Source organism: Eublepharis macularius, chromosome 5, assembly GCF_028583425.1.
Source record: "Eublepharis macularius isolate TG4126 chromosome 5, MPM_Emac_v1.0, whole genome shotgun sequence".
In the NCBI taxonomy this organism is placed as follows: domain Eukaryota; kingdom Metazoa; phylum Chordata; class Lepidosauria; order Squamata; family Eublepharidae; genus Eublepharis; species Eublepharis macularius.
Genome location: NC_072794.1, coordinates 24,285,422 through 24,308,276, shown reverse-complemented (window position 1 = coordinate 24,308,276; position 22,855 = coordinate 24,285,422). Strand labels below are relative to the sequence as shown.

Sequence of the window (22,855 nt, the reverse complement as noted above, 5' to 3'; positions counted from 1 at the left end):
CCAATCTTACCGCTGCATTTGACACATTCTTAGGTGTTTGGAGTACTGCTCTTAGGAATTTGGACTGTGTTCTTTCCATCAATGTCCTCTTCGCTGTAATACTTAGTGGAGCTCCATATAACATCTGCGGGAGAGATTTGCACGAAGATAATCTAATGGCCGCTTCCACATTGCGACCCCCTGTAGACCAATAAAATTTTTGTATCGCCCCAGCACTCTTTTGTGCATTAGAGGAAACATATTTTATATGTGTGTTTTTCCTCCCATTCTCCTGTATAACCATACCTAAATATTTATAACAGTGCACCTGTTCTATGCAGGTCTCATTTAGATACCATGAATATCTCCTAGGTCTCTCTGTAAAGGCCATTATTTGGGTTTTATCATAATTAATCTTCAGCTGATTTTGTTGACAATAGTTAGTAAGTGTACGCAGTGCTCTCTTTAGTCTAACTGGTGTCCTTGAGAGGAGCACTGCATCATCTGCATAAAGTAATATGGAAATATGCTTATTTGCCAATTTAGGAGAGTGATAAACTGGGCTATTTAAGCATTGCACCAAGTCATTTATATAAAAATTGAACAACAATGGCGCTAGAATGCAGCCTTGTTTTACTCCTTTCTTTGTCTTTATCGGTGCTGTAAGATGGCCTTGTGGGTTACATCTGATTCGTATTGTGGTGTTTTTATATAAAGCTTGAATCAGAAATAACAGCCGTCTATCAATGGAAGAAGCCTTCAATTTTCCCCACAGTGTATTTCTAGAAATGGAGTCAAATGCTGACCTGAAATCAATGAAGGCTGCATATAAGGACACTGATGTTCTTGTAGAATATTTTGCAATTAAGTGATCCAGGATTATACTTTGGTGTAGAGGTGAGCGACCCTCTCTAAAACCCGCTTGCTCATTGGCCAGACACTGCTCCTGTTCAGTCCAGTCTCTTAATTTCCACTGTAAGTGCCTTGCATATAATTTGCTCAAAGTGCTAAGTAAACTTATCGGTCTATAATTTGATGGCATATCTTTATTACCTCTCTTGTAGATGGGGACAATAACGGACACCCCCCAGTCTTTTGGTATTCTGCCCGTTTTATCAATTGCTGTAAACAAGGATGTTAATATTGGGACCCACCCTTCACAGTTCTTTTTTATTAATTCTGGAGGAATTATGTCAATGCCTGCTGCCTTTCCTGGCCTCAGAGTTCGAATAAGATTCCTCACTTCTGTAGCCCCAACTGGTGGCCAGTTTGTTAAGTTTTCCACATTAAGGTCAGGTTCTTCCCATTCATTGCTGACATACATTTCCTTAAAATATTTCTCCCAATCTTCAGGTAATATAGAACTACCTGTATACTTAGAAGGGCCATTAGAGCAATCAGATATAAGTCTCCAAAATAAAGAGGTATTCTTAAGCTTAACTGCCTGTCTTAGCTGTATCCAGCCTCTTTCCATATTTTCTTTTTTCTTTTGGCATATGAGTGCTTTATACTTTTGCTTTTGCTGTTTTAATACCATCAGCATATTCTCCTCTGGTTTATACCTGTATCTATTATAATTATCGCTCAGCTCCCTTCTTGCTTTTCTACATTCGCTATCAAACCGCAGGGTGGCATGCCCTCTGGAGGGTCTGGTGTAGCCTTTATTTACCTCATTTACAGCCCTATTTATTTCTTGCATCATCTGTTCATACCCATCTAAGCAAATATCCATATTATCTGCAACTAAGAATTTCTGTATGATCCCATTTAGTTGGCCAGAGCCAAATAATTCAGACCTCCTAGAGTTTAACCTTTCATTCCATCTAACCCTACTCACTTCCCTATCCTGTACTAGTACCTCATTATGTCTCTCCTTGATATGTGGTTTAAAGGGTGGTATCTCAAATAACAAAGTAAGAGGTAGATGATCACTATGATAATAACTACCAACTTCAAAAGATTCAATAAACTGAACCATATTTTCAGACACCATAATATAGTCTAACACACTCATCCTTTCGCCAGACCAGTAGGTGAACTCAGCAGGATGGTCATTTGGATAAGACCCATTTAGGATGTGTAAGCTCAGTCTGTTAGTTTCCTGTGACATAATATACCCAGCATGGTTTATCTTATGATCTTTTGACAACCTAGCATATGGCAGAGAATAATTTCCATTCTCTGGAGGGCAGGCTTTAAACCTGTTATAGAGACTAACATCATCTAATCCAATCTTAGCATTAAAGTCTCCTCCAATAATTACATATGCCGTTGGGTTATTTAAAATGATTTGCCAAATATATGCTTCCAGTTCTTTCCATTCTGATTCTATTTGTATTTTTGTTTTTGCTGGGGTGAAATATACATTTATTATCACACAGGTAACCTGTTGATAGTACATGACTATTGCCATTGCTGTCTGGGCATAAGAGGGTAGCTTATCTATTCTGACATTTAATGTGGTAGAAATCAGTATTCCCAATCCTCCCTTGGCCCTGCCATGAGCGGAAGCCTCTGCGGCCAGATCAAAAACTTTATAACCATCCAGTGTTGGGGGCTCTACACACTAAGTTTCTTGTATCAATATAACATCAAATTTGTTTATAAAATTACATGTACTATCGTCTTTCAACCTGCCAGCCCATCCCATAACATTCCATGACAACAAGGAAATAATTTGTGGTTTATCCTTGTAACTCCCATTAGTTGATTTTGAAAGTCGTTCAGAGGTGATCATACTTAGATATCCCTCTTTGTCCATATAGATGCATCCATTCTTTGCAGTGTTTTTGGTGTCTAAATTGTTCCTAGGGCTACTCATTTCTTTAGATAAGAGGCATTTTTCTTTATTCTTGAGGTCTTCCTCACAATCTTTTTTTTTTGAAATTTTTTTTGTTTAAAATAGTAATAAACAACAATAAACAATAAGAAATGAACAGTGAATACAAATGATGGCATTGTGGAATAACAATAAAGTTGCTTACGATTAAATTTTGATAACAATATAATATTGTAGTTGTCTTTTTCAACTTGGAGATAACATATGAATTGCGATTGACATAAATATGCTTGTAGATCTAGCTGTCCAAAATTTTTTGGTATAAATGATTTTGAGAGTGTGATTCTGACCTGTCTATGAAATCTAGAAAATGCCACCATTTCTCATAGAATTTTGATGATGATGAGGTATTAACTAAGTTTTCTGTTATTTTGTCTATTATAAGTTGGTCCCACACTTTAGAAAACCAGTGAGAAATTGATGGTGGTGTTTGTTTTATTCCAAAAGTAGGCTATGGAGGATTTAGCAATGGTTAATAAGTTGTTGATTAAGTCTTTCTGTGAGGATGGTATGTTTCGAGTTTGCCAGAGATTTAGAAAGATTAGTTGGGGATCTAACGGAATATCATAGTTTGTTATTAGCTTTATTTGTTTTAGAATTTCTACCCAGAATGTATTTATTTGGGGGCATTGCCACCAAAGGTGAGCAAATGTGCCAATGTTACCACAATTTTTCCAGCACTTGGGTGAGTATTTTGACGTTATAACCGATAGTTTCTTTGGAGTTAGATACCAGCGTGTGAGTATTTTAAATGATTGAAGTTTTATGTTTATTGTTTTGGAGGTTAGTGTGGAGGAAGACCATATCTGTTCCCATTGATCAGAAGAGATTAGGGTATTGCAGTCTTGTTGCCATTTGCTTTGATAGGCATATTGCTTTGGTCTATGGAGAGCTATGATAGTTTTATAGATTTTGGAGATTAGACCACGTCTTTGTTGGTTATCCATATCTAAAAGCTCTTCAAATTGAGTTTTCGGCTTTGATGTGATGTCTTTTAAATGTATTTTGTTTCCCATATTTGTCAGTTGTAAATATGTGAACCATGGGATGGTAGTCTTTTGTTTTAGTTCCAACTCATTTTTTGTTAAGATCCCCATATGAGATGATATGTCAGAGAGTTTTACGTTGGACAAGAATTTCCAGTGTGTGCGGTTGATCATGTTGCATCCTAGTGGGAACCAGTTTTGCAGAAGAATGGTTGAAAAACGTGATATTGATGGGACTAATTTTGATCTGTAGTGGTCTCAGATTTTAAGCAAGTTTAACCAGAGTGAGTTGTCTACTGTGTGAGACGGTCTAAGGAGATGTTTGCTCCATAGTACTTCCTGTATTAAAATTGGAGAATGTAGTGGGTCTAGAGTTTGTAACCATAAAGTTTCATCTGTGGATCTCAGAATTTGTGTAATTGTTGAGAGGTAAGTTGAATGCGCATAGAGTTCCACGTCAGGGTAGTTGAAACCTCCATTCTTAGTACTTTGACGTAATATATGGAATGCTATCCTAGGTTTTTTATAGCTCCACAAAAATTTTTCAAAAATTGATTGCCACTGTTTCATCAATTTGTGTGGTATTAATATTGGGACAGTGCGAAATAAGAAGATCAGTTTGGGAAGCAAAAAGTTCTTGAGTAGATGGAATCTAGAATACCAGTCATGTTGTTGTTTATTCCACGCTGATATATCTTTTTTTATATCCTGGATTTTTTGTAAGTGATTATATTTTAACAGATGGGTCAGATTGGATGGAATGTTGACTCCTAGGTAGGGAAGGTATTTATTTGTCCATTGAAATTTATATTCTGAGGAGATTTTGTTTTTAACTGATTGTGTTGTATTAATTGACATTAATGTCGATTTTTGTATATTAACTTTCAGACTGGATATTTGAGAGACTTTGTCGAGAGTATCTTCTAGGTGTATTAATGAGGTTTCTGGGTTTGTTATATAAACGAGCATGTCATCTGCGAACATACTCAATTTGTGGACTTTAGAGGCGATTTTTATTCCGTGAATTAGTGAATTGTTTCGAATTTCATTAGCCAGGGGTTCTATTGCTATCGCAAATAGTAGTGGAGAGAGGGGACACCCTTGTCTTGTCCCTCTAGTAAGGTTTATTTCAGTTGATGTTATGTTATTTATTTGAATTTTGGCTGTGGCTTGTGAGTAAATTGCTAACAGTGCTTGACAAAATTTAGGTCCGAAATTCATATGCTGCAATAGAGAGTGAAGATACGATGTTTCAAGAGTGTCAAATGCTTTTTCAATATCTAGTGATGCCAATAAAAGTTCTGATTTCTGTATTTTGCGCAGAGAGATAATGTTTAGAGTTTTGTGTATGTTGTCTGTTATATCTCTTCCTGGGATAAAGCCGGATTGGTCCTTATGAATGTAATGTTTAATTATGGAGTTTAATCTTTGGGTTAGAATGGAAGTAAAGATTTTGTAGTCCTGGTTGAGAAGTGAAATGGGGTGATATGAGGCCGGATTAAGGTGATTTTTACCAGGTTTTGGTATGACTATTACGTTTGCTTTCTTCCATGTGGGGGGTAGCGTTCCTTTATTTAGTAAAAAGTTACATGTTTCTGTCCATGGTTGAGTTATAGTTGTACAGAATTTTTTGTAAAATTCCGGTGGAAAGCCGTCAGGACCGGCTGATTTATTATTTTTCAATTTTTTTATCACCGTTTGAATTTCAGTGTTCGTGATTGGGTTGTTAAGCTGCTGTCTGTGTTCCTCCTTAAGCTGTTTAATATGTTTTGAAGTGGCTAATAATTTGTTTATTTTTTCTGGTGATGGGTTGGTTGGGGAGTATAATTCATTATAGAAGTCATTAAAACATTTCGTGATATCTGTTGATTTGTGCAATGTTTTGCCTTTTTTATCTTGGATCGCACTTATTAAGCTAGATGCTCTTTTTTCTTTTATTTTCCAAGATAGTAATCGTAATTGTTTTGGTGAGTGGAACCAGTATTTCTGTTTCAGGTATATTAAATTAGTTTGGATTCGGTTGGTTTCAAGGGATTCTAACAGCTTGCGTTCATGTAGCAAACTATGATAAGTTCTGTCGCTGCCTGTTTTTTTGTGTTGTTTTTCTAGTGAGGCGATATTTTCCAAAATTGACTGTTTTTGTAGTCGTTTAGATTTGTTGACTTGGGCTGAAATCGAAATTAATTCTCCCCTTATTACTGCTTTTAGTGCGTCCCATCTAAAGTGCGGAGATATTTCCAGAGAATTGTTATCTTTGAGGTAATTATTAATAGTCTGTTCTATAATGGTGGAAGTGTTTTCATTTTGAAGAAGAGATTTATTGAAACTCCAGTGCCTTTCAAGTTTGTCCGAAGATTGTAAAGTTAGTGAGCAGGAGACCCATGTATGGTCCGAATGTGTGAGGTTTCCTATTTGAAAGTTAATAGCCTTGTTTCTTATATTGTTGGTTGTTAAGATGTAGTCGATTCTAGTGTATGTGTTATGTCTTGTAGAGTAGTAAGTATAGTCTTTCTCGTCCTGGTGCATTAAACGCCATAAATCAATTAATTGGAATTTTTTCAAAAGTGTGGGTAGATCTGTGTCTTGTCTTTTTCCTTGTTTCAGGGAATTGTAAGATGATTTGTCTAACCTGTAATTGCAAATATAATTAAGGTCTCCCCCAATAATTGTTTCCCCCTCTTGGAATTTAATTAATTTGCTTAAACAGACTTCCAAAAATACTAATTGGTTGGAATTTGGGGCATAAATTGAACCTAATGTAATTAGTTGATTGTCAATAGAGCCTTTAATAAATATGAACCTCCCCTTAGGGTCTACTAATGAGGATTTATGTTGATAGTTGGTTGACTTAGATATTAAGATGGAGACTCCTCTAGATTTGGAGGAACCCTTAGCATTGTACTGCTGTTGTATCCATTTTGCCTTTAGTACTGTATTACTGGTGGAATGAAGGTGTGTTTCTTGAAGAAAAGCTATATTTATTTTCTGTTGAGACAGATCATTCAGAATTCTTTTTCTTTTAACTACGTTATTGAGACCTCTCACATTGTAAGATATTATATTTATATTTGGTGTCATATTGTTGGAAGAAAAGTTGCTGTGTAAACTACAATTGAAATTTCTAAAACAAGATCTATCGATGACTTCAAATTATTTCTACAAGTATTCTTGACTGGTGACACTATTTCTAGGAGTATGCAGTCTTGCTCCCAATAACAGTACTGAACTTTCCAAATAAAGACCCAAGTTCCCTTATACTTTGTTGTAACAAATACTTGCAATTAACTACAATAAGGGTTATAAACAGTCAACGATGTCAAAAACAATGTGGGTAGAACACAGCTTAGGGAGGCTGTTGGATCTTGGAGCATTAGTTAGTAGTTAGACTTGTGTGATTTGACAATTGTTGCTTTGAGCCTATAATTCTATTAGCAGAAGATGTAAGTATTTCCAGTCTCAATACTCTTGTAGGTTTCAGCTTACACTTAGTAGGTTCCCCCCCAGTGACTACTTATCAGCAGAAATTAAATATTCTATAAAATCTAGAAACAATCAATTATCTTATTGTCACTATAGTACTACTTTTTTTGTATATACAATTGATTTTTTATATTATTTTATTTTTTAATTTTTTTAATTATTTTATTTTTTTTAATTTAAACCCCCCCCCCTTTTTTAATTAATTTTTTGTATTGCTATATGGCATTCCACAATTCAGAACAAACCTTTAACTCAACAAATAAACTTGGTACTTCCCTCCCTTCCCCCTCCCACTTAATCCCTCCCAAAATGATTGTCTATGAAATACTTAGGTTGTGATAATTTTAGCAGCTTGATAAATGAAATTATTAGATGGTAGAGAGTATGCGAAATTTCTATCCCACCCCCCTTTTATCCCTTTCTCAATCTACTCAACACCCTCCCACCCCCTTAATCTGATCTCAGTAAAGAGTAAAGTAAATATGATTATTACAGCTTCCTATAGCTTGAGAGTTATTCTTCACTCTCCAACCAACAGTACTTATCCTAAAATAGCAAGCTGTAAAGAAAAGAAAAAATTCCCAAAGTAATCTGAAATAGGGGCAACACTTGAGTATCCAACCCCTCCCTTGCCTAGTACCCTCAAATGAATTGTAATTTTTAATCCTTTGCTTTTAAACGATACCCTTGTGATGAACTAAAGTCTCTCTTTAATGTTCACGTTGGTCGAACGGGGAACTTGCTTCCTTTAAGGGGAGAAAGAGCTTGTTCCATCTTCCTTTTTTGCGAAGTTTTGTCCAGTTCCATCGGGATTTCTGCCTTGATGTGTTGCAATACCATTTTTCTAGAGTCTTCATCAGTTGCCGTTAGGTGTTTGCCTTGAAAGTTGACTGAAAGGGTGGTTAAATTCATCCATCTATATGGGATTGCTGCTTGTTTTAAGGCATCCGTTGCTGTTTTCATTTGCTTTCTCTTATTCAAAACTTCACTTGGTAAGTCTGTGAAGACTAGGATTGGATTGCTGCCATAAAAGAGAGATCCTCTTTTCCTAACTTCAGAAATAATTCTTTTTTGGGGTCTGTTGTCTTGGAACTCAACCAGAATGTCTCTTGGGGTGTTGCGGTGTTTATTAGGACCCACTATATAAGCTTTATCTATTATAGGTGTTATACCATCTTCTAATTCTAAGCTAACTTGCCATAAATGTTATTAAGTCTGTGTTTTGGGTAGCCTCTTCATCTAAGCCTCTAAAACGGAGATTTCTCTGATGGGCAACGGCTTCCAGTTGTATAACCCTTTCATGCAGGTCCTTTTGAGTGTCTTTCATTGCAAGCACTTCGCACCGAGTCTCTGCATTAAATTTAATAGCTTCCTCCGCCTTTTGATTTGTTTTATATAGCTCCGTTTTAATTTCTAACAGCTGGGTATTAATTGGTTGGAGTAGCAGTGACATTTGGGTAAGAATGTTGCGTTCCAAAGTCACTAAATGCTGGGGGAGGTCAGAGCTAGGAGCGCTGGGAATTAAAGCCACATCATTCCCCCTCTCGACTGCCATTTCTGTGCTCTCACCTTGCTCTTTCTCCAGCAGTGCTGCCTGGCTTGCTGCCGGGTAAAAGTCATGTAGTTTTTTCGCCATTTTATTTTGTTGTTTCTTTTTGTCGAAGTCCTGCTTACCCATATTAAGGTGGCAAGGGTAGTTGTTTTGATGAGTTTGTGAGGGTTAACGGCAAGGGAGAGATGGAGCTCAGCTAAAATGCGTCCATTCTTGCTGGCTCACACGCCACGCCCCCCCTCACAATATTTTGATTGGTGAATTTGTAGTTCTCCCTTAGAGCTACAAATCATAATTAGGGGCTCCATACTGGGTGTCAAATTCAGAGTAGTAGGAGCAGTAGTGTTTACACTCACATGGTTGATATTTGGCAATGACATTGGGCTTGTAAAATCCATAAGGTCCATGGATGAGCAGCACTGTCCAATCTTTAATAACTTCTCTCTTAGATACTCTAATCTATTCGTAATTGCTAGCTGATCCATTGCTGGTAAGGTGGAAAAGTTCTTTAAGTCCTCCTCCACTGAATTTTCAAGATGTATGGTGTCATTTCTGACTATTTGTTCTTCCTCTGTCCTGGTGATCAAATCATGTTGTGATTCCTTTGCCTCAAATTTCTTGTACTTATTCTCCTCCTCGTCCTTTTGATTTTGCCTATATTCTGTCACTGTTGTTGTGAAAAGAAGGGCTAAAACAAAATAAAACATAATTCCTACGAGCAGAGCACTGTGAGGTTGTGAATATGCTCTAACATGGTTTATTTCATTTACTGGCGGGCAAAAAAAGTCCTGAAGTACTTGCCCTTGATTAACCATTCAACGTGCTGTAACATTCTCTTGTCAGACTCCTTCAAAAATTTTTCAAGGGCATTTTGGGAGTGTACTGCATCTCCAACTTGGTCTATTAAGGTGTAAATTTCATCCATATTTTCCTGAGTGAAAATCAGGCATTGTAGATCATAGGCAAGTGAAGTTATAAGTACCACAGCAGAGCTATAACATATTTGATCACAGACAAATTTAACTTTCCTGTCCAGCTCATTTTCAGTCCATATTAGGCATTCATGTTCTCTCTGCGCTGGGGCATAATTTGTGCAGCCCTTACAAGATTCAAATAAATACCCATTTATACAGTGCCTCAGAATGCCATAAACTGCTGCCCTTACAATTCTCCTCATGGCTGATTTGCGCTGGCATGGTGGAACAAAGTCAATATCCCGGTCAATTTTCAGCTGCAGAATGCTTCTTATAAGCCCGAGTCTTTCATGGGAAGTTATCATAGCCCTTGCTCCTGAAGGTTTAAATGTATTTTATTTTTTTTCCAAATTATAGCATAATTGATCCCCCACATGCCGCCGCCCCCAACAACTAAAGATTCTATGCCTTACCTGGCTATTCTCTCCAGATTAGTTGGTGGCAGAGGAAACTACCCAAAGAGAAGTCGGTAAACCAGGAGTCAAGGGGAAAAGTGCCTCACCAGGTGAAGACACGTAATGGTGCATGACTTTCTGAGGTTCCAGATGAAAGCGGGAAGGGGGTTTGCGAGACTGTTTCCTCACATAGCCAGTGAGGAAAGAGCCCCAAACTTACTTTTAATCTCTATTGAAATACTAGAACTAAGCAGTCTATATTTGGCAGCAGAGCAACCATTATTGGGCATTCACTTTAGTGTATGTAATTCCATACACTGAATAACCAGGGTTCTCTCTCTCTCTCTCTCTCTCTCTCTCTCTCTCTCTCTCTCTCTCTCTCTCTTTTTGGCGTAGTGTTTTAAACCACATGACTGTCAATGGCCTTGATGCATTCCAGTTAGAGCCCCAGGACCTCAGATTATGAAATCATTAGGCAGACTGCAGACACCACATTTTTTTCTCAGTTTCCCCCATCTGCAGCCCTTGAAGGATCTTTTTAAAGATCTAAGGATGCTCCCTTGGGAGTATAGGAGACACGGTGCCTGGCTTTACCACAACAGTGTTGCGTGGGCCTGCCAGGGCGCAACGGGGTTGGAGAAATCTGCTGGAGGCAAAATGAGGCAGCACTGCCAAAGCACATCCATTAAGAAAAGAGAGAACAGGGCTGGGGGTACTCCTAGGTGCTCAGGGAGCGGCAGCCCTCCAGGATGGTGGCTGTCCTGGAATGTTTCTGTTGACTTAATGGCCAATCTGCCCCTGGAACGTGTGTTGTAAGGCCAGTTCATAGCAGCGGCTGTTACCTTTTCGGCATGCTTTGCCTCTTCTTGGTCACCATCATATTGGCCATTGTTGAGGACCCAGGCAGCTGTCCCTTCCACTGGTGACAATGTGGCGGTATCTACTGGGGACTGAATCTACAAGCAGAGCAAGAGAGAGATCTAGGTCATTCCACCCACTGGCTAACCTACCATGTCTAACGTGCATGAGGGAAATTCGGGGCCAGACTTAATTATGTAGTTTCTTTATTTGGATGTTGCTAAAGAAAATTCCACATAAGTATTAAATATGAATTACTGCTTATCTGTCTATGCTGGACTTTTCTTTCCCACTGATTTGGGTACACTGTACTCAACAAAGACAACCTAGAGGTCACAAAGAAAAAGTGACCCAACAGTGATTTTTATTTGTTATGCTTCTGCAAGCAAGACTCTCCCATTTTGGGAGAGCTAGTGTGGTTTAGAGTGACAAACCAGAATCTGGGAAACCCTGATTGAAATCCTTGTTCTGCCATGGAAGCTCTCTGGGTAACCTTAGGCCAGTCACTCTCTGTGTTGCTGTGAGGATACAACAGAGAGGTGAATGATACTGTAAGCTGTCTTGGATCCCCACGGGGCATGGAAGTGTAAATATCTAAATAAAAAATATATAAGGCAGCTGCAACACTTTTGAACAATGTGGCAAAAGATCTTCACTTCTAACACTACGCCTGGTGATGTCTTCTGTGCTGCTGTTGCCAGGGCTACTCGTTTTTAGCTCACTGCTGTGTTGACTCTGTGAGCTGGTCACACTGATGCTCTCCAGGCTAGAATCTACTGACTCAGTGGACTTTGGATGGCCTAGAATGGGGGTCGACATTTGCTGGGGAGGAATGAGGCTGGGTGGCATTGGCTGGGCGGGTGCAGGAAGGGGCATGGAAGTATTACCATGATACACAGGGTTTTGGAATGATAGGGGTTTGTGGAGTCTTGGAGGCTTCACAGGCCCTCTACTTTGGGGGGCATTCTGTGGCATGCCATAGAACACTTTAATGCCAACCACCTCCCCGACTGATAGGTGACTCCCTGTTGCGCTGAGAGTGCTGTCATTCATCGTGCATGCAGGAAAGCCTAATGGGGCATTGGGATCCTGTAGATTCATCAAAGACACGCTCCTCGCATTTGGTACCTGGCAAGGGTCATCTCCTTGCTCTGATGATCCAGCGCTCCTTGATGTTTTATTCTGGATCCTCAGCAGCTGGCCCTTGGCTGGTGGCATCAGTTTGCTCTCACTGAAGAATGGAAAGGGGGAAAGGTATTAATTTTTAAATGCTGGGGGGAGTTTCAAACTCTGCCCCTATAATATCACAGTTAATCATTTTCATTAGTTCAAAGATGAAGTCAAGTGAACTGTATCACTTAAATTCCTTTGCTTTGATCCAATCAATGCAAAAAAGTTAGCAAGTTTCATTGATTTCCAGGAGGTAGGAGGGGAGAGTGAGCCAAATTACTTACAAGGTGTGTTTTCCAAGAAAACAATGGGAGTGATAAATGGATTTGGGCTGGATTTTGCCACCACAGGGTCTGATGCCTAGTGCTACCTAGCTAACAGCTTAGCTGCAAAAAGACCAGTAAAGGTCAAACTATTTTCACCAAGCTTTCCTTTCTCAAACATTTCCTCCTCCGAGCTACAGACTAAAGTGCATTTTCCAATTTTATTTTCTCAGAATTAAATGGAAGACTGATTCAGATTCCATAAACTATGTACAAGCCCTGCCTTCCTGAATCCTGAGAAACTGTGGAATGCCCCTTATTCATTCCCATAGAAAGGGAAGTAATGTAAGATGAGAGCTTACTACAGTTAATTAGTCCAAGTCTAAGATTTCAATAGCTTTAGGCTGGAGTAACTCTGCATAGGATAGCACTTGGAGTTCTATGACTAAGAGGCAGGCCTGTAAGCCATGAAGTCCTTTGTTCAAATTCCCCCCCCCCCCATCTGCAGTACAGTAGTACTAAACTACTACTGTGTATGTGTTATGTGCTGTCAAGTCACTTCGAACCTATGGTGATCTTATGAAGGAAAGATCTCCAAAATGTCCTAACATTAACAGACCTGTTCAGATTCTGCAAATTGGAGGATGTGGCTTCTTTTATTAAGTCCAGCCATCACATTTTAGGTCTTCCTCTTTTCCTACTGCCTTTAGTAATATTGATACTACTTAAACAGCCTCCCTCTTATAGGGCTGTTGTAAGAATTACAGAAATAATGCGTGCAGAGCCCTGTGAGTCCTCTTGTGCACTGTATGGATGCCCTAGAAATAGCCCTCCCCACTCTCCTACTATGCCCTAATGGAGAATTCGCTTCACCCAGTGGCAGCCATTGTGCAGTGTCCAATGTTTAACCTTCCTAGATTTTCACTTCCTGTGACCTAGATCCTGTGCATAATTGCTGAGAAGTTAAGTCCCATTGAGTGCAATGGGTTTACTCTGAATTAAACTTGAATGCAGTCACAAAAGCAATTTCCTACTGGCCGACACTCCCCCCCCCCTTCGCACACCCCATCCTCTCTGGCCTCTAATCAGATAAGGGTCTCAGATCTCCTGCTGTCTTCCCCAGAAACATTTGTGCTTTGCAGAATTGTGAAAAACTGGGAAGAAGGTGCTTGCTGAGCAGGCAAAAGGAGAGGACTACAAAGGCTTTTGTCTTAGTCCCTAACCTGCTCAGTGACATTCTCTTGGAAGGGTGCTCTTTCTCATTTTACACTGTGATTCTTTGCAAACACAAACAGTCCTGCTCAGTCTCAGTGAGGGGTAGAGCTGCTTTTCCACTCCTGGGAAAGAGGGTGATGGAGCCCTTGTCTACACACTAGGGCAGGGGGACCCCCCATCACTGAAAAGCCCCTTCCTCTCTTCTGGTAAAAGACTAAATGGGAATCCACTGGGCAGAGACACAGCCTCGCTCATTCTCCTGGCTGCTCTTTTCTGCATTACCCCCATTGCTTTACAATAAAGGTTTCTGCTCTGCTGAAACTGGTGCTCACACTACCAAAAACTTCCTTGGGAGTGGGAGATGTGGGGGGGCATGCTGGTGTGGAATAAGGGTATGCAATTATGTATGTATGTATGTATGTATGTATGTATGTATGTATGTATGTATGTATGTATGTATGTATGTATGTATGTATGTATGTATGTATGTATGTATGTATGTATGCAGAGTTTTAAAACCTTGGAAATATATCCTCCATTGGAAACAATAGAGAGAGGCTGGGGGCAGCTTATGCAGGGGCCCATAGAACTGGGCCTCCTGAAATTTGGGAGGGCCTTTAGGGGACACTCAGGCATAGGTTCTATGTAAATTTGGTGACTGATTAAAAAATGCCCCCACCCCCATAGGGAATAATGGCTGATTAAATCTGAGATTCTCTAACCTGGATAAGAGAACCTGACCGAGATTTCATGGATTCCAGTTTCATTTTTATCCCTGAAATCGAGACCTAGGTTACCCAGGGTTGTAGGGGGGGGGGCTGTGCACCCCTAGTGTGGAAAGTGGAGGAATAGGAGAGCACAAGTGCCCGCCAGTCAGACTTTAGAGCAGCCAAGGAGAAGGTTGCTAGTCTCCTAGAGTTGCAGCTTATTGGGAATTCCCCTGGTAAAGTCAGTGGCTGGTTCACTCCTGTACCTTCATCTCTAAAGCCACTATTTTAAGCAAGTCAAGTTCTCATAGAAGAGGACAGTCTTCTCTGTTATTATGGACTCTTAACAGCCTTCACTTCTGATGTGCATGGATCTTCCCCCAGTACCAGTTAGCCACAGCAAGACCCAGAACTACGTACCCATCCGTGGGGTCCTCGAATATTTTCTGAAGTCCCGAAGACAGGCTCACATTTGATCTTGAACTATGGTCTGTTAACCGCCTCAGTTGATGTTGTATTGGAGTAGGGTTTGATACAGCTTTGGCGAGGTCCAAAACGGTCTGTGGGAGAGGACCGAGTTTTTCAACTGTCGTCTGTAGAAAGGAATTTTCACCCTGATTCGACAACAAGCACCGTGCCAGCCACCATTTCAGGTTGTTTTGGGGTTTGATTGTGAACGTTTTTTTAAAAAAAAACAAAAAACGATGAACGTGGGTGGAAGAGTGGAGGTTGTAAAGAAAAGAAGGTGGGGGCATTTGTGTATGTGGTTATGGCAGGATCACAATGCATTGTGATGGTGCGGCAGAACCATGATGACCGGGCGGATGGAGAAGACGAAACAAGTGTAGTAGGCATTGAGGAAAGAAAAGGAAACAGAAATTAAAAAATGACCCCCCCCCAATAAAAAGTCTTGCTCAATTAAACAAACAAACTCAGGCCATTCCAATGCAAAACTGTCATGCAAAGCAAACCACATTCAAGGGTGGGATGATAAGATGGGGGGGGGGGGAGACTATAACAACCATCAAACAAAAAAAGAAATTCAGTGAACTACAGAGTTATCTGCCTACAAGGAAATTCTTCCCCCACCCCAACAAAAATAGACTTGTGGTGAGGGAAATGCATGCTGACACACAGGGAGATGGGCATTGGTGGGATTTTGGAAGGAACTGAAAGAAAGCTCAGGAAGTACTCTGTGTGTGTTGCTCTTTTAACGACTTTGGCCGATTAGTTATCACTTTCACAACTTTAATATTTCCTGCCTGATTCTGATTAGTAATTAATTTGATCGTATCCAATTAATTTTCTTCCTGTCTTCCCCAGCTCACCGGACACCAGGCTCTTATTATTTATAAAGTTAGACTAGCCCCTGGCAAAGGCTCTAGGGGTGACGTAGTGGGCTGGGACCTACACTGCACCCACTGGGCCACGTGCTTCCTCTGCAGACCCAGTAGAGCCATGTTGGGTGGTCAGATCTTGGGTGTAAAAATTTTTGCCATACCCATTTAGGTTCAACCCAGGGACTGGCAAGGCTTTCTGTATCCCCTCCGTTACCTAGCTGAACAGCAAAGCATGGCTAAAACAACATCTACAGATTAGATTCAGTGCACGTGACTGCGTGCATCAGAGTTTTGAGCTCTGCAGCATCTGTTATTCGTTTGCTGTATGTTCATCTTTTAAAGCCATTGTTGCTTGCCATTAGGCTCAAGGGAGACAGGAGGAAGACCAAGTACACTGGAAATCCCATTCTCAAAGACTATATTGTCCCAAGACATTTGAAGGCTTTTTCTTCTACCTTCAATTAGAGTTAATTCTTCATAGAAGAAAGCTTCTTTGCAAAGCTCTGTCACAGTAGGCCTCCGTAGATCAAAGGGGGAACAAGTGACCACAACTAAAACTACTCCTACTGCAGTACCTCCTTCAACCTCAAGTGATTCCACCCTTGTTTCTTTGCTTACGGTGAAGCAACAAAGCAAAGTTTTTTTTACTCTTAACGGCCTTCCCTTCAGCCTGTATTCATCACTCCATTGGGAAGGAAGGGCAGGAGCCTGTCAGAGCCTCCTACCTAACTCTCGGTTTAAGTTATAGGCCATTTGGGTTTTGAATGCAGCTCTCTGGCAGTCCGCATTTTCATTCTCAACCAAGATCACTCTTCTGTTTTTAAGAGGCATCATGAAGATCAATCACTGGGGGGACTAGGGTATGTCAAGGCATACAGCCAGTCAGCTGTTCTTAAGGGGGCAGTCGACCTTTCTAACAGAAATTTGACAGGAAATAAGTGAGTTTGGGGTGTGTTTGTGTAAAAAAGACTAGGAAAATCCACAAACAAATCAAACCAAAAGATGCAAAGTTATATTATTACACAGAATTATTTCTATAGTATACAATCAGGAAATGAAAGTACATTTGCAAACAAAGAATAATAAACACTGTTTCCATCCCCACCCAACTAACTACCCAACGATCAGTTCCTTGAAAGGAAAAACATAACCAGATTGGTATAATCATGGACAGCAATACAATGCTTAAAAACTTGGAATTTATGTAAATTAGCCTCTGAAAACAACATAGCCACATTAACAGTTTAATAGCATTGTTGCTTGATACAGATGTGACTTTTTCCAGTCTCTTAAGTACAGACTGGGGCATTCCTTTGTCCACCCTTCAACTCTCCTGTTCTCCTTTTCCTGATCAGTATTAACAATAGTACTGGGAACAATCTAAGGACACAGTTTCTCCAAATCTATGGAGTTTAGAAGCCCAAGCCAAAACAGGGACCAAAACTGTTTTAAAGATTCAGGCATAAGGCTGCAAAGAAAACATTTCAAGTGATTCAATAGCAACTTTGCTTGAAATGTTTTCTTTTCAGCCTTATGCCTGAATCTTTAAAACAGTTTTGGTCCCTGAGGATGAAATAGTTAAAGTACAAATGGTGAAATGGGCCATAAACTTCAACAAAGAAATAACAATGGAGGCATGGGAATACTTGTGGAAGACTACAATGAAGACAACGACATGCACTAGCATTAAAGAGAACATTTACAAAATGATTTATCGTTGGTACATGACACCAAAGAAGATTGCGCTAGGGAATTTGAACACTTCTAATAAATGCTGGAAATGCAGGAAGCACGAGGGCTCCCTCTACCATATGTGGTGGACGTGTGAGGTAGCTAGGCAGTACTGGGGGGAAATAATAAGAGAAATGAGTGAGATTTTACAATTTCAAGTAAATAAGAACCCAGAACTCCTGCTACTAAACTTGGGAATGGAGGGAATTCCAGCCCATCATAGGACGTTGATATTTTACATGACAGCAGCAGCTAGACTCTTGTACGCGCAAAAATGGAAAGTACAAGAAGTGCCAACTATTGAAGATTGGATTTACAAATTGCTGTATATGGCAGGAATGGATAAGATGACAAGAAAACTGAGAAATCTGGACTCAGGACAGTTTAACACAGACTGGGAGAAGCTGAAACAATATTTGGAGAAGAAATGGGAGGTGGGAGGAGAACTGTGGCAGTTTGAGAACTATTGAAGTACAATAAAATGTAGAGGAGGGTGACTTTACCGGGGGGGGAGAAGAGGTAAAAGTGAATCTCTAAGCAGCTATGTTATTAGATTGATATATATAGAATAATAAATAGAATATTGATAGAAAATAACTAATCATAAGTGTTAACTATAAGGATTGACTAACTAATAATATTTTCTTTCTGATTTTGTATAATGTACCAAACTGAATATGTTCATCTGAAGGTATATATGAGTCAAATTGATTGATATCATATATAGATTTATGATTGAAGGGGAATAGAAATATTAATGTAAACAAATATAACCAAAATAGAGAGAAGAAGATAGAATGAATAACATATAGAGTATAAGTTAAACTGGCTGGTTTATATGAATGTATGGTTTACATAGTTTATGATATATAGAAGTATTTGAAAATGGAATTATGAAAAAGGGGATAAATTGTTTATCCATTATGGAAAAAAGGGACTCATAGTTAGGGTACAGAGCATTAAAAATAGTTAAAGAAGTATTGCTTAGAATAAAGGGAGAATATATATTTTTTAGATAAAGGAATATATAAAGAGTAAGGGAAAAGGGATAAAGGGTTGGAAAACTGTTGGAAGTCAACAAAAAGGGGGGGGGGAAAGGGAGGGGGTTAGAAAGTGGGAAATGGGAAAATTGATTGTAATGTATAAACATTTGATTCTAACCCAATAAAAAAATTTTCAAAAAAAAAATAGCAACTTTGCTGTGTTTTTTTAAAAGTAGCCATGGCTAAAAGAAGGAAATTCATGTACTTTGCCCAGAGTTCCTTGTTGATCCTGTTGGACACCTCAGGAGAGGAGGCTTTGTTTGACAGTCATGCAGAAAATGAAGGCAGACGTGACAGTCAAATACCTTTTTAAAAAATGTGCTAACTTTAGAAACATTACATGAAGCAGTTTGCTGACACTCACTGCATATTTCGCAGCAAGGTTTCCTGTTAACCAGGAGAATACCACTGATCTAGCCAGCCCTTTCTGCCCTCCAGCCTGAATTACCTTATCTAGTTGGCACACCACTTTCCACAATAGGGAATGCAAGGCAGCAATCTCCCTGCCCAGATCGATGTATCCTTCGAATCCTGGTGTGCTGGAGATGGTGTCCGCATCTGAAATTTCCTCCAGGAAGTGTTTCATGCCTCCCCACTCGTGTTCCAGAAATTCTTTCATAAATGTAATGTATTCCTCTTTGTTTCCAAATCTCGTTTTCGGGAAGGGAAGGGGGGAGAAAAAGAAGAGACACAATTTGAACAGTTGACTTCTGAAGATGGGTATACAGTTTTCAAGGGAAACCAATGGGTTTCACACTTTGATGTATTAAAATACCAAAATTACCATGACTGGCTGGAACATTCCTTATTTGTACCTCAGCCAGAGACAATTCCTTTTAGGGTGACTTCAAGTTTGACAGCAATTACTGACCATTTTGTCTAATTTGTCTGGGTTGGTAAAAAAACTGACATGCACTATCATCTCACATCAAACAGGTTTTGCAGGTTTTTAAGAATCAAAAACCTGTTGGATTACAGATATTAGCAGGACAAAAGGAATTAGTGAAAGTGGAAGATGTTAGCTCTCTCATACCATCTTCAACTTCTCTACAAGCCACTTCACTAATGCACTTGTGTTCTGATCAATTGGTATTGCTGGCAACTAAGAAAACAGGACAAGAATTTAAAAGCCCAGCTCAAAACCCATTTAATAAAAGAATTAATCAACTTTAAAAAGTCAATGATTTTTTTTTAATGTGGTTTATCTGCTAGGATGCACAAAATGTGGCATACAGATATCCCTGGGTATCTCCTGCAGAACCAACCAGAAAAATATACTCCCCTTCCCCTTTTTTGCTCCTCAAAATACTTCCTTGGATCCTTTACAAACTCACACAGATTATACTCCATTAGAAAGCTGCTTCCTAGACAGAAAAACACCATCTTTCAACAGGAAACCCAGGCTTAAAAATAATCAGGGCCTCCGCTCTCTGACTCTGGGGCTACCAGTATCAATGGATGATATATATCAAACCATGGTAGCGACAAGTAGCAGGATAATCCCTGTTCCATTTGGTGCCTTTTCGGTTTGTTTTTTCCATTCAGGCATCCTCCTCCAAAGCTACAAGGAAGTAACTGGGCTGTCCTCAGAATACAAAAGTAGGGTTTATTTGTCTGTTACTCCCTAGAGACTGCTCTTCATAATTAGCTACAAAAGACCTGTTAGGAAGACCTGAGCGTGTGAATTTGGAGGGGAAAGTCAACATGCCGCAGTCATCTCTTTGGGAATTCAACAACACCTCCAAATGCAGCACTTCAACCATCACTCCTATGGGGAACAATAAGGGACAAAGTAATGGTATACATACTCAGGACATCACTGGAGTGAGCACTGCATCTGTCTCCTGACCCAGTGAGTGAGGGCAGAGAGGGGCTGAATCCCCTCTGAACTGTGTCTGAGCATGGGTGTGTGTGTGTGGGGGGGGGATTTGCAGGGGGTTGGATTAGATGGCCCTAGAGGTTCCTTCCAACCCTATGATTCTATGCAACCTTCTATTTTGTTCCATAAAACTTAATGGATGCGTGTGAAAATGAAGTCTGCTCTTATCTGTACGATCCATCCTGGGTCTTACTACCTATTGTGAGGGACGACTGACCCCATAAAAGTACCAGCAGAGCAATGAACTGATGCTGGGAACTTTGCCCTCCTTCGACTGGTACAACCCACTGTTGCCATCCCCACGGGCATCTGATGGAGCTCTGATTCGTGAAAGTTTATGTTGGAATAAATTTTGTTAGACTTCTAAAGGGCCACGAGATTCTCATTTATTCTGCATGTACATACAGAGCCTGAAATATTTTTGAGGAAGAAGCAAGCGAGCACAGTGTTATCCCTGTCTCCATCATGGCACTCCTGTGTAATGACACCCCCCCCCACACACACACACATAGACCTGGGCTGATTCCAGATGGCCTACCTTTTCCCGGAACGTCACTCATCGTTGAGCCGAAAATGCGATATTTCGCATTTTCGGTGCAACGACGCGTGGCGTTCCGGGGAAAGGTAGGCCATCTGGAATTGGCCCTGGATAATAAGAACATCGATATCCCTTTAACTATTTTTGTTCGAGCTCTTGTCATCTTACCGTGTAAAGTTTGCCAGGTTTTGGATAACCTTTGCAACTAGTGTGAGAGCCCGAGATGTATTGTCGTCAGGGTACTCTTGCATGAGGTTAAAGAGACTTTGAGATATGATAGCTGGGCAGAGGAAACGGAGGAAAAGCAAGGCACTGATTAGGCACTCACTGATATCCTGCTTCCCCCTGTTGAGGCACTGCTGCTTCCATGAGGCAAACACCTCCATTAGCTCCCGAGGAAAAACACTGCAAAAAAGTAAAACAAACAAAAATAATGAAATAACAAGGGCATGAAATATGGAAACGATGAATGAGAAAACCACTGATAAGGAGCCACAACATAAGAAAAACTGCTGCTGGGATTGGTAGGGATGCATTCAGAAAAAGGAAAGGCGTGTGAGTGCATGAGGAGCTGTGCTAAGCACTGAAGTGACCATTTCTGATAAGGAAGAAAGAGAGGTTTGGGGTGAAATGCTGCTTGCCTTAGCTCTCCCAGAACAACTCTTTACAATTATCAATAGGTAAAGTTTTTGTTTTTACCTTTCTCCCTCTTTCTCACACCCACACCCACACACACACACCACTAATTTCTGTCTTGGAGATTAGTTGTCCTCCTGGAACTAATCTGGCTGTGCTGATCCATGCTACTGTATCTTGAGGCTGCATTATTGCAATCCAATGGGGAAATGCATCTAAAATAATAGATTAGAGGAATCTGTCCCAAATTATGTAAAGTTATCAGTTTCAATTGGTAAAAAATGTCATCAAAACATCAATTATTTTTTTTTAAAAGGTAACCTTAAATTAATTGACTTCGACAAATAATCTAACCAAAGAAACATAGAAGCCTAAAGAGAGGAGCAATGAGAAAACTCAGGGTATGTATCAAGTATCGTTATTTCCCAGTGTGCTAGAAATTGGGTGACTTCTAAATTCTGCTATATAGGACAAAAATTAAAGACTGTCTTTTGAATCTCTGTTTGCACCCCTAATGTAGTGTTGTAACATTTTCCTTTGGGAATACATGCCCATTCATTTATATATGGAAATGAAAATGTTCCCATACTTCCATCTGTCTTAGTAATAACTCAGGTTCTGATTCTTGATCAGACTACAGTGTGATGCAGATATAGAGCCCAGAGGCTGGCTTTCCTATCTACCTGTTTAGGTTTGTCCTATAGAGTTTCTCAGTTCGCACGTGCAGCCAAAAAGATAAGATCCAAGATGGTACTGAATGAGGCTGCTTCATGATCCCTGGGATAGGATTGTTTTAATTAATTTTAGTAACTTTTATAAACTTTTATAAACTGTTTCCATTGTTTCCAATAGGCTGGCACATTTTGCTGTAGCCGTCATAAAATTAGAGCAAATGTGGTTCCTAAGAAAGCAGTCTGTTGAAATGAAATGTAATTTTATGTCGATGTGAATTTTTAGAGATAGATGTAATTTTAGAAATTTTAAAATTTAGAGATGTACATATGTTTTTAACTTGTAAAGGCCTATGGCCACATACAATAAATTCATCTGTCTGTCTGTCTACCTGTTTAGGCTTGTCAGACTCTTGGCAAACCAGTGAATTCTGAACTTACCTTTCCTTATGGAATCACTTAGATACAGGAAAGCTATTTTTCTTCCTTCGCCCGCTGACAAAATTTTCTAGGAATCAGCCTAGTTTTTAGTTTCACTGTTCACATACATATCAAGGCTGATTCACTTTTCACATATCCAGTTAAAAGTTCGGCTAGGC

At 39.8% G+C, this 22,855-nt stretch overlaps 1 protein-coding gene across 1 annotated transcript in view; it reads right to left on the bottom strand.

The window, feature by feature from the left end:
* Positions 1-22,855, bottom strand: part of LOC129330293 (ras GTPase-activating protein nGAP-like) — a 66,621-nt gene that overhangs the window by 5,550 nt on the left and 38,216 nt on the right. The window contains exons 10-16 of the mRNA XM_054980328.1: positions 21,118-21,354; positions 18,981-19,182; positions 14,839-15,032; positions 11,691-12,294; positions 11,048-11,161; positions 9,638-9,767; positions 9,147-9,524 (exon numbers count right to left, since the gene is read on the bottom strand). Coding sequence (XP_054836303.1) covers positions 9,147-9,524; positions 9,638-9,767; positions 11,048-11,161; positions 11,691-12,294; positions 14,839-15,032; positions 18,981-19,182; positions 21,118-21,354 — 1,859 coding nt within the window. The remainder of the gene's footprint in view (positions 1-9,146; positions 9,525-9,637; positions 9,768-11,047; positions 11,162-11,690; positions 12,295-14,838; positions 15,033-18,980; positions 19,183-21,117; positions 21,355-22,855) is intronic.